Below are 11,730 nucleotides of genomic sequence, written 5' to 3'. Positions count from 1 at the left end.
TTGAGTGACCAAAAAACTCAATGTATTAAGTTCAACGAGAAAATTGAAAAGTTAAAGTATAATGAGTGAAATAGGAGAGATAATAAAGTTCAGTTATCAAATTTGTAATTTACCCTTTTAATTTATGGTGGTGGAAGAACATATATATATACAAGGCAAAAAAAAAATAGACAAATGTGAGTGCAAGTGGTCTCATTATTCACACCAGTCTGGTTTTTGGCTCTTACAGAGTTCAAAGATTTGCCAGTGCTCTCGTCTTTTCCCCACTAATGCATGCAATATGATATATAAAAGATCAACATCTCAATTTTCATAAAAGTAAATGGATAAATTAAGAATTAGACCCCTACAAAGTCATGGAATTTAAACTTGGACCCTTTACAGTCTACAAACACCTTGTAACCACAAGCTGCGAATCGGGGAGTGTGCATTGCACTATAGAAGATGCTCCCCACCCCCACGTGAAACACCCCTACACTCCATTCATTAAACCCTATCATCCTTTTGAAGGGCTCTATAAATTCTTACACACTTCTCACAATAACCAAGATTCATAAGTACATAAAAACACCATTAGAGTGTTGTTAAACTTAAAACCAGCAATAATGGCGATGGCCAGTCTACTGCTTCAACTTGTTCTTGCAGTAACCCTGCTAAACACATTGGCAAATGCAAATGTGGAAGGTGATGCTTTGTTTGCTTTCAGGAGAGCTGTTAGAGACCCCAAGAAGGTGCTGCAGAGCTGGGATCCCACCTTGGTCGATCCTTGCACTTGGTTCCATGTCACCTGTGATGCCGAAAATCGAGTTACTCGTCTGTAAGTAACTCCAATTCGAATGCGCGAGTGTCGAATACGAATATGTACTAATAATTAATTACTTCATGTTAAACATTCGTAGAGATCTTGGAAATGCAAAGCTGCGGGGACGTTTAGTGCCCGACTTGGGAAAGCTTGAGCGCCTTCAATATCTGTAAGCAAATAGTTATTTTAGGTCAAATTATATAAAAGGTCCCTGTACTATGTATTTATGTCACTAAAAGAATCAAATTATGATAGGGGGACTAAATTCGTCAAGAACACAGTACATGGACCCTCTATGGATTTTAAATTTTGATGATTATTAAACAAGAGATGAATTTTAATGTACTGTATGCAGAGAGCTGTACATGAACAACTTGGTGGGTTCAATACCAGAGGAAATTGGAGAATTAAAAGGCTTACTGAGTTTGGATCTTTACCATAATAACCTTACAGGCTCTATCCCTGCTTCCCTTTCCAAGCTTTCAAATCTCAAGTTCATGTGTGTAATTGACTGAGATTTCCCCTCTTGATTTTACTTTTTCTACGACATAAATAAAATCGGGACGATACGGTCGTCTTTAAAGTTTGTAATAATCTACTGTCCATTCCTTGCAGGAGACTGAACAGTAATCGATTGATCGGAAGGATTCCGAGACAACTTACACGACTCCAAAATTTAAAGATCTTGTGAGTCACATACAAAAGCCTTGTTTAAAACACTACCGGTCCGGTAGAGATTTCGATTTTGTTATTGCCGTTGTTTAATACGGTTGTGTCATGTGAAACAGCGACGTATCGAACAATGATTTGTGCGGCACGATCCCGACGATGGGTTCCTTCTCTAATTTTACGGAGGAAAGGTACGTGAGTGACTTACAATTTTGCTAATCAGATGGTTGTTGCATAGATGGTGGGTTAACGTTTGATTAATAATAATTATGTTGCAGTTTTAGGAATAACTCAAGACTTGAAGGACCTGAGCTGATGGGGTTTGTGAGATATGATGATACAGGGGGATGCAAATGAAACTATTATGAGATGTAAAAAGCAAAATTCCACATATATTCTCTTTATATATGGGAAATGCTTTGTGTTTTAGCACTAAAGATGTCATCTTTAGAAGCCAATTGTCTCTCTTTTTGGGGTTATAGCCATATACTAATGGAGTTGACTTATATATTCAACATTTGTTCCAAATAAAATATATTAAAATTAATAACTATATATACGGGTAGATATGAGTAGTTAACCTGAATTTGATAAATTTCGATTCAATTTAATTTTATAAAGTCAAGTATTTTTTAAAGGGTGAAGTTGGATCACATCAGATGCATATTTTTGTCTTGAAAGTCAGCTCGAATGGATCTTGTCCAAACTCAAGTAGCGCCGGGTGACTAGTCGGGTGAATCTTGCCTAGACCCAGATCAAGTAATGGATATAGAGATATTGTACTTGAGTCGGATTCGAAAGGACAGAAAACTCAACTTGACCTAACCCGACCCAACCCTTAACTATCATTAATTAAAAGAATTCAGATAAAATATATTAAAGTTTAGAATCTAATGACCATCAAAACTTCATCTCGACAGTAATTCTTTACCCTTACTGCGTGGACTAAATTGATACGAATCCCATAGCTAAATGCTCACATTATTTTCATTACTCGTTTCTGCAACAAAGTGGTTTCAAAGTTGAAAACAAAAACTACTTTGTAGTAATTTAGGAACATCAAAAATCAAAGATACTCAAAACTCAAGCTCAGACACAACAGCAGAGGGAGAGCTCCTCACACCAAAACACGAAACAAAAGCATTAAAAAAAATCTTATCTTGAGGTTTAATGATCACCAAATTTCAAACAATCTCCTCCCAGTTATTAATATGTTGCAGCTTAAGTACCAACAGTGTTGAGCTTCATTCCTGAAATAAAATTGATCCATTGGTTAAGTTAAGCAATATATATTTAAACCCTAATGAATATACGATTCAATACTCTAACTTGTCACCGTGTTTTCGTATCCAATTTGGTACTTGATTTCGACACTTTTTTCTAATTTGGTACCTGAGTGACGAGTTTAAAATGCTATAACGTGGTTTCGGTAATGCAGCGCCAGCCTACTGTACAGATCTGTAGCATGCTCTCTTTGCAGCGCGAACTATATCTTCAACCTGCACAATTCATGTATAAATTAACAAACTTTCTCTCTAGACTGCTTGTATGTGTGCGTGTATATATCATAATGGTAATTGTAGAAAGAACAGGGAGAAGTGGAACAACCTGTGGCACCGCCATTCTCTCGAGATTTGCCGCATACGGCATAGGAACATCAGCTCCGGCGATTCTCTCAACCGGTGCATCGAGATATACAAAACTCTCCTCCACAACACACGCACTGTGAACGAAGTATACTGCGTAAATATATACAAGGTCCCAGAATACATATATATGTATGTTAAGCAGACATTCAAAAGATTTTAAGAGAAAAGAACTTGAACCATATTTCAGCACCAACACCATGTTGTGGAAACGCTTCTTCAACTGTGACCAATCTGTTGGTTTTCCTGACTGAGTCATTAATCGCGGAACGATCTAGCGGCCTAATCGAACGCAGATTTATGACCTGTATTTAACAAAGATCAGATATTGCACTTCTCTGTAGAATGGTCAAATCAAATTTAGCCTTGTAAGGGCTTGCACTACTTTGAGTTATAATTTTTTACCTCGGCATCGATTCCATCCTTTTCGAGTATCTCAGCTGCCTGAACAACAAACAATCTCTTAAATGATAACCCCACGAGAAATGTATCTCAAATGATAACTAGGCATCTGCATATCCAAACAGATATTGCATATACAAAGACATACCTTAAGAGAATAGCCCACCATTTTTGAATAAGCAGCAATAGTCACATGCTTTCCTTTTCTCTCTATCTGTTAAAGTAGCGGTTAAATATATGTATTAAACTGCAGCTTCATAAGATCAGAGTTATAGCAGAACCGACGGAAGCAGAAGCATGGAAATAGTAATGCTAACAGCCTAGTGAGTAAAATTTCAGGGGTGCTATAGCGTTTACCTTAGCTTTACCGATTGGAAGGCAGAAGCTTGAGTCCAGAACTTCATTGGAAATCGGGAATGATTCACCATATCTGAAGCAGAACGATTATATCGAAGTAGCATCAGGCATTAAAATTCTAGTCGACAGTGGACCAGTGGGGTGGGACTCCATACATAGAGTCATAGTTTACTAATTCACTTACAACAACTCATTCTCAAGGAAAACAACTGGATCGGGATCTCTAATAGCTGCTTTGAGTAGTCCACGAGCATCTTCGGAATTGTATGGTGTCAGCACTTTCAACCCAGGACAAGTAGCATACCATGCAGCATAACACTGAAATTTAACCAAGAGACAAAACAATCAAACAAGCTTCTTACTCTATTGAAAATAAGCTAGATTTCTAAAATATGGAAGCATGTAAACAATAATTACAACACCTAGTACAACGTAACTTGATTTTAACCTTGGTAAGCTCCGGGGGACGAGAGGAACTAGATGAATGTAAACCGAATAATGGGTGCAAGTAACAGTACTAATAAACCAAACCTGAGAGTGTTGGGCACCAACACCAGCTGCAGCACCATTGGGACCTCTGAAAACTATGGGTACAGAAATCTGGCCAGCAGACATGTAGTTCGATTTTGCAGCAGAGTTAATAATGTGGTCAATTGCCTGTAGTAAAAGAAAATGGGATCGAAAACAATGTCTCAGACAAAAATTTCAGATGAAAAACAAAATGTGAAACTCCAAGGAGCAAATACAATGCTGGAACATTCATAGGATTCAGCATACATAAATCACATCCAAATCTTCTCTTTTGAACATCACAATTATAGTATCTTATCATGAAAGTAAAGGTTAAACATATAAACCACTGACGTTCCTTCAGTATGTTAAGATTCAAGGAAAAACATGTATACTTCATTCATTTGAACTAGTTAACTTCATTGTCTAACACAAAGCATGTGATAACATGTATTCACAACATGCTTACGGTAGCACAAAATAATAATAAAAGTGTAATAAGAAGAGATTCGAGTCGGAACTCTCGGACCTGCATGGAGAAGTTAAATGTCATAAACTCCACGACAGGCTTCAGACCGTAGTAGGCTGCACCAACCGCAATCCCAGTAAAACCAGCCTATGAAACCAGATACAAAAGAACTGTGGTGAGAAAACGAATGTAATAAGAAACTAAAAGGCATCAATACATGCACGTTTAAGAAGGATATGAAATTAATCATTAGATCAAATAATAATGAAATTCACAAAAAAAAAGTATAAAAGAGAGATTATGCAAGGCAGCACAAAAGTAACCTCAGTAATTGGAGTATCAAGAACCCTCTCGGGTCCATACTTGTCCAGAAGCCCCTTGGTTATCTAAAAGAGATGGAAACAAAATCCAATCTTAAGAGAGTTTTAAAAATGCTCCTATGGCCTCTATTATAAATGGTGAAATAAGAATTTCATTCTTGCACATTATATGTCAACCTTGTATGCACCCTGATATTCTCCGACCTGCAGATTTTAATTTTAAAAAAAACATAAGAATGGGAATAAAAGCAATAAAGATTAGCTGAAAATATGGCTAGAATCATAAAAAAATGATCCTTGTTATCATTTCCTTACCTCTTCACCGATCAAAAAGACTTTTGAATCAGCTGACATCTCCTCATCAAGAGCAGAGTTTAATGCCTCTCTCACAGTCATCTGCATATAATTGTCATTAGAGAAAAAATAACTGCAAGAAAATGCAAAGTGGGTGTATACATTAACTAATAGACACAAGCATAACCATGTCTCTAAATGCACAGACATCTGAGATGTGGGTCTGTCTTCTAAATATTGTTCATCATCAAGTGATAAAAATTACCTGTTTTGCAGCAGATGAGTAACTTCTCAACACCGACACTGCAGGTCGAATCTTCTTCAATGATTGTTCCAACGTCTGAATAAAAAAAATCATAAAATTAGAACAAAAAACCAACAATAAAAGCCTACCATATTCATATATAATATATCAGCTGAGTTTCCAGAAAATCACCTTTTGCCTTACTATTCCCAACATCTTTCCTTATCCAAATTAAATTTCTATGATCACCAAAACAAAAACATATTAATTAATGATTTCAGTAATTTCAAAGAAAATCCAGTTTCATATCGAGATCATAGAAGCGGGAAAAAACAAAATATTACAGTGTAAATCAAAACAATTATCAGTGTTAAAATTCTTGTATCACTAACTAAATTATGAGGTGTTTCAGAGACTTGAATCAATAAAAAGGAAACAACATATTCAATTATATTTATGCATAAATCAACAGAACAAATCTGGAAATCTAATTCACACATAAAAAAAAGATGCTGGAAACTGGTAACCTAATGCTGATCGATGGAATATCAAAGAAGAACATACTTTTTTTTTCCTTTGAAATAATGTGAATGAAATTTAGCGTTTGGGGTTTAGAATTGGAAATTAATCGACAAGGAGATTGCCAAAAATAGAAAGGAAGAGATGGCAAATTCCGGTACAGTGTAACACCAATTCAAAGAGAAAAATAAAGAATAGAAACGGACTAATTCGGAAAGAAATCCTCAAATTATGGTATATTTTTAAGTTAGTCCTCAAACTTTAAAATAATATAATTAAATCTTTAAATTATTTTTATTATAACAATTAGGTCCTTCTGTTATACTTAATATAATCAATTTCTTCTTCACAATAGTTTTCAAATAGATAATTACATACTTCTATAAAATAATTTCTCTCGAGTATGATCACATGTAGCTTAACTTTTAGCCTAGAGATAATCATTATGATTTTACCATCGACACGACCATTATACATTTTTATAAAAATTTTCGAACATAATTGAGAGATGAGAAATTACCTCAATAAAATCGTCTCACTTTAACTCTTTTCTTCACTACCTCTTCACGAAGATAAAATATTTTGACATCACTCAACTATCGAATTTCTACCAATTACGATTCTTCATCTAAATAAAAAAAATAAACTGCTAATAATCGTCATCATTCTTTTATATTCATAAAAAAAACCATATAACTATGATTAGGGATGAAAATGTGTTGGGTTAGGGTCTGACTTTTGGTCAATCTAACCCGACACAAAAATATGTATCATTCATTTAAATCTGACCCGATTCGAAAATTATATATTCTCTATCCGACCCGACCCAAAAAATATATATCATCCACTCATCTCCGATTCGACCCAACCTTATATAAAATAAAGACTTAATTAAAAATAATTTTTTTAAACAAAAAAACTTACATTATTATCCCGGATCGGGTTGAAGTTTTTCACCCTCCATCTGATCTCGGCTTGACTTAAATCTGAATTTTAAAAAAATATGATTCTATTAGATCGGGTCGAACCGAAAACTGTCAGTTTTAGCGTAATATGAGAACCAAAATTATAATTTCATCAAACTAAGCCCCCAAAACTACTAAAATAGGAATTTGGCAAAAGACATTCTCCATATATCAATAAATAAATTTAAATCGGTTGGCATGCATTCTTAATATTATTATACCATAAAGAATATTCATTTGGAAAAATAAAAAAATAATACAAATAGATTCCATGTTATATGGATATGATGTCATATTTGTTGCTTGTTCATGTGCATGATTCATCAACTCTAGTCAACAAGCAATAATTGTGTACGATAACACATTATTTGATACATATAACCTAACGCGTGTAAAGTATCCTCGATAGTAAATGAACTGTTATTATTTCTTAAGGTCTCGAATTTAAGCACTACGAATTCTAGGAGTGTAAGCGTTTAATGTCAAATGATTGAAAGTTATCTTTGAACAGATACTACCTTGTACTTATCAAAGATTACTCAATATATATGTAACATAACGAGAAAATTTTAATTTTATATAATTCACTCAAAAAATTATAATTTTGATATATTTTTTCTATTAGAACCATAAAAGAAAAATACAATTATATTGTACATAAATCTAGATTCATATATCTATTTAAATTTGTAACACCCTAAACCAGTATAACACACAATCGACCTATTAAGATGCTACAAGGAACCATTAGAGTGACTGACCAACTTATTTCTTCCTTTTTCTTATCTTAAAATGATCATTTTCTTTATAAAATCAACTATAAACATTTAATAAAAAATGTACACCGGGGAGCTCCCAAAATAAATATTTACATATCAAAATAATACAAACCAACTTTAAAATACATTTACGACTCAACTTTGCAGTAGAATTTATAAATATACATGCCCTTCAAAATGATGAGACGTACTCTGATCTTCTCCGGGTCTGGACCTCGATCACTCTCGACTCCTCAATTGCTCCACCTAATCTGCGTAAAGAAACAAATTCCAAACGCTGAGATAATTAGTGCAGTGCCACATTAATAACTAGATAATACTAATTCTATATAACTGAAAGGCTCAAGCTATCGAATCTACTGTGTAGACACTCGATTTCGTCCGAGCCTAATGAGATTATTCGATTTTTAAATTTCAATCCTCCATCCTTATTTGAACCTTTTTGTTTTAATATTAATAGATAACCGTGATAAATAAATTTAATATGTTAAGTATGCTAATTTAATTATATATATATATATAAATATTAATTAAATAGTAATATATTTTCATTTTTATTTCAATTTCAGGCATCACATTTCAACGACCCAGCAGGCCTGTTACAACAAACAATGACCCGTTGGCCCATATTAAACCCTACACTTAATCACGTTTCAACAAGACGCTTTCAAAGGGAAGTCCCTAAGAACGAAAGGCAATCGTCGAATCCGATTTGTGTATGACGCACACTTGATGGCCATTGGATGTGGAAACGGCCAGGGGAGTGGAAAGTTGAGCCTGATATGATATTAGGGTTTTTTTTAGTATAATTAAAGCTCAATGAACCCAGGTGCTGCCGTTTTTGTGTTGTGGGCTAGGGAAACCCATGTTTAGGGTTATTGGGTTATTTCTTGTGTAAGGTTCCCTTTCTTGTAATATTTTCATTTTAACCAGTGAATGAAGTTTACTTTCTCTTATTTCGAGCCCTTCACTTTTCAATGCTTTTATTTTAGTCCCGCCTGTCATTCATTGTCCGATTTCTATATTACTTTTATTTGGTGTTACTTATACTTTCAGTCCTTTTTCTTTTCTTTGATTTTCGTTTTGCTACCAAATTGTTCGTTGCTTACCTTTTAGCCATTTAATAGTATTTTTGTCAACTGACTGTTATTCATATTCACGCATGAAATATTCACATTATTTCATTTTAGATTCTTGTTGATTTTCCTTTTGGTATGAGTGCACGTCGTTTATATGGCTTTACATGCTGTTTGCCATCATTTCTCATATTTTGTAACATTTATGTATATATGTATAACAGCCATACTATACGTCTTTTGGTGCCATTTCACGTATTGTATATGTACATCGGGCATGTTGCCATTTTTAGGTGTTTTGTAGTTCGCAGCCTGTGTATTGTTTCTAAGTTAAAGTAGTACACATATTTTAAACGATGCACGTTTTAGATGTATTTGTATTAAATGCCCGTATGTACGTGTTAAATAATGGTCATAGTTTGTCATTTTTTTAATATCTACTAATAATAAATTAATGAAAATATTAATAAATATTATTTTGTGCGAATAATTTATGGAGACACGCCTTAACTGGCAAGGAGTGTGTCTCCAAGGATTGTTCGTACAAAATTATATTTTTTATTATTTGAGTAAATATTTAATATGTAATTGATGTAATGTTATTTCGTAAGGGGAATCATGGAAACACACTTTAACTTGTAAGGAGAGTGTTTTTGAAGATTGTTCGTATGAAACGGCATCATTTTATTACTCAAATATTTTCCGAACATATTAAAATATATATGTCTAATTTATTACAAAGATAAAGGCAATGATCTTTTATATGGGGAATCATGGAAACACGCCTTAATTGGCGAGAAGTGTGTTTTTGAGGATTGTTTGTATAAAATAATATATTTTCTAATTTTTTTCTAAAGGGGTCACAATTTAAATACCATTCAAATTTACAAGTTTTGATATAAAGATGATGTATAATCGCATAGGTACCGATTTTGGGCGTTGTGGGAGTGCTCACCCTTCCCCATGCGTAATCGACTCCCAAACATTTTTTCAAGTAGTTTCTGGTTAAACGCAGGCTGGTTTTGGTTTTTTATCTTTTAATTTAATTTTTCTAAAAAATTATTTTAAAAGGTAATTTCTTTAGGTATTCGACCTACCTAACCCAAAGGTCGATGGCGACTCCAAATTTGTTTCTAAATTTTAGTTTTATTAAATTAAGTTGGTTTGATCCCCAATTAGCCCCAAAAAGCTTAAGGACCATTCCGACATACTAATTTTCTTTAGTGAGTATACTTGTATATTCACTCGCTACTCTATAGTAGACATCATGGTGCTGCTGAGGATTCTGCATCTCGGAGCTCACACACCCCTCTAGTCTATCGAGCCTGGTTGCTCGAAATCTCTGCATCGGTTAGCCCCTTCGACTAGCCCACTCCTTGAGTGTCGGACCTTGCGCCCAAGTTAGTTAGCTTAAAGTGCCTCGCGCAATCCCTAAGGATATATCCGAACTGGAACTATACTTTTGACTCTGCTATCTTTTCTAAAGGAACTCAGGTGTCCTATTTGTTTCCCGAACATTCAAACAAGGCTAGTCTTATTTGATCCTACTTAATTTTTGTTTCTACATTTGAATTAATCATAATTTTTATTCTCACTTGTAGTCTTATTTAGAGTAATTAAAGCTTTTGGGAAAATCTCATCTTGTCTTAACTCCCTTATAATTAAAACCCTCAAAATCTGACTACTGGTATCGATACCAAGCATATTGGTATCGATACTGACTCTAGAGTATTAGTACTCCTTCTTGGGTATCGATACTGAAGACAAAAACTTTACTAAGAACTGAAAGGCAGTATTGTTACTTCCATACTAGTATCAATACTTCCATGTCATAGTTTCGATACTGACAAGGGTATCAATAGCAAAATGGCATTCTGGAATCTGAAATACTATCTTGGTATCGATACCACCCCATGGGTATCGATACAAACCTTGTAGTATCAATAATCTCTGTATAAGTATCGATACTGCCCTTAATACTTAAGCACATTCTTACTATGCTGAAGAACAATATCGGTATTGACTCATACAGCATCAATACCCCTACTCGAAAATACAACTCAAACTCCCTAAATTTCCTTACTTGAGGTTTTTCACTTGTTTTTTAAGTCTTATGTAATTAAAGGGGTCATAAATAAGGCTTAAAAACATGCTAACACATATGTACAAGGAATCTTCCATGAAAACTTGCTAATTGTGCTTTAAACTCATTTTCTAGCTAAAACTCTTTATTAATGATTTACAATTGGTATAAGGAAGCTGTGAGTGTGTTACCTACCTTTCTTGATGTTAGAATCCTTCTCAACTCATCTAGGATTCACTTTTTCTTTCCCTCTTGACTTTGAACTTTCTCCCACCTCTATCAAAGGTAAATAAAGGGATTACTAACTTATTTAGGGCTTAAAACATGGTTAAGGACACTCCAAACAACTCAAATTTACTAAAATAAACTTGAATCATTTGAATTCCTTAACCCTCCTAAAAACTCATTTTGGAAATCTTAACTAAATCTTGAAATTAAGGGCTCTAAATGAAGCTTAAGAAATGAAGATTATATTTCTTTCCTTGGTTGCTTCAAACTAGACTTGAGGATCTTAAAGGTTCTACCTTTGCTTGCTCTTGGGAAGGAAGAATAAGAGAGAAAGGACATATTTTGGGAGGCTTTGGTTTCACGTGAA

At 34.1% G+C, this 11,730-nt stretch overlaps 2 protein-coding genes across 2 annotated transcripts; one reads left to right on the top strand and one right to left on the bottom strand.

The window, feature by feature from the left end:
- The first annotated feature begins 562 nt into the window (after positions 1 to 562).
- Positions 563 to 1,986, top strand: LOC120175997 (leucine-rich repeat protein 1-like). The gene is made up of 6 exons (XM_039182521.1): positions 563 to 817; positions 900 to 971; positions 1,158 to 1,301; positions 1,418 to 1,489; positions 1,591 to 1,662; positions 1,750 to 1,986. Exons 1-6 carry the CDS (start codon positions 606 to 608, stop codon positions 1,826 to 1,828), a joined length of 651 nt encoding a protein of 216 aa, XP_039038452.1. The 5' UTR covers positions 563 to 605; the 3' UTR covers positions 1,829 to 1,986.
- A 478-nt stretch (positions 1,987 to 2,464) lies between these two features.
- On the bottom strand, positions 2,465 to 6,296 carry LOC120176045 (pyruvate dehydrogenase E1 component subunit beta-2, mitochondrial-like). The gene is made up of 16 exons (XM_039182559.1): positions 6,278 to 6,296; positions 5,906 to 5,952; positions 5,735 to 5,809; positions 5,491 to 5,571; positions 5,353 to 5,379; positions 5,179 to 5,241; positions 4,916 to 5,002; positions 4,408 to 4,533; positions 4,061 to 4,194; positions 3,877 to 3,949; positions 3,668 to 3,733; positions 3,523 to 3,561; positions 3,298 to 3,422; positions 3,080 to 3,194; positions 2,864 to 2,970; positions 2,465 to 2,721 (listed from the first exon to the last, which is right to left on the bottom strand). Exons 2-15 carry the CDS (start codon positions 5,927 to 5,929, stop codon positions 2,917 to 2,919), a joined length of 1,089 nt encoding a protein of 362 aa, XP_039038490.1. The 5' UTR covers positions 5,930 to 5,952; positions 6,278 to 6,296; the 3' UTR covers positions 2,465 to 2,721; positions 2,864 to 2,916.
- Positions 6,297 to 11,730: the final 5,434 nt, after the last annotated feature.

This window comes from Hibiscus syriacus, unplaced genomic scaffold (genome assembly GCF_006381635.1).
Source record: "Hibiscus syriacus cultivar Baekdansim isolate YM2019G1 unplaced genomic scaffold, ASM638163v2 tig00112225_pilon, whole genome shotgun sequence".
NCBI lineage: Eukaryota > Viridiplantae > Streptophyta > Magnoliopsida > Malvales > Malvaceae > Hibiscus > Hibiscus syriacus.
Note: the sequence above shows the minus strand (reverse complement) of the source record. Positions and strands in the feature narration are given on the sequence as shown.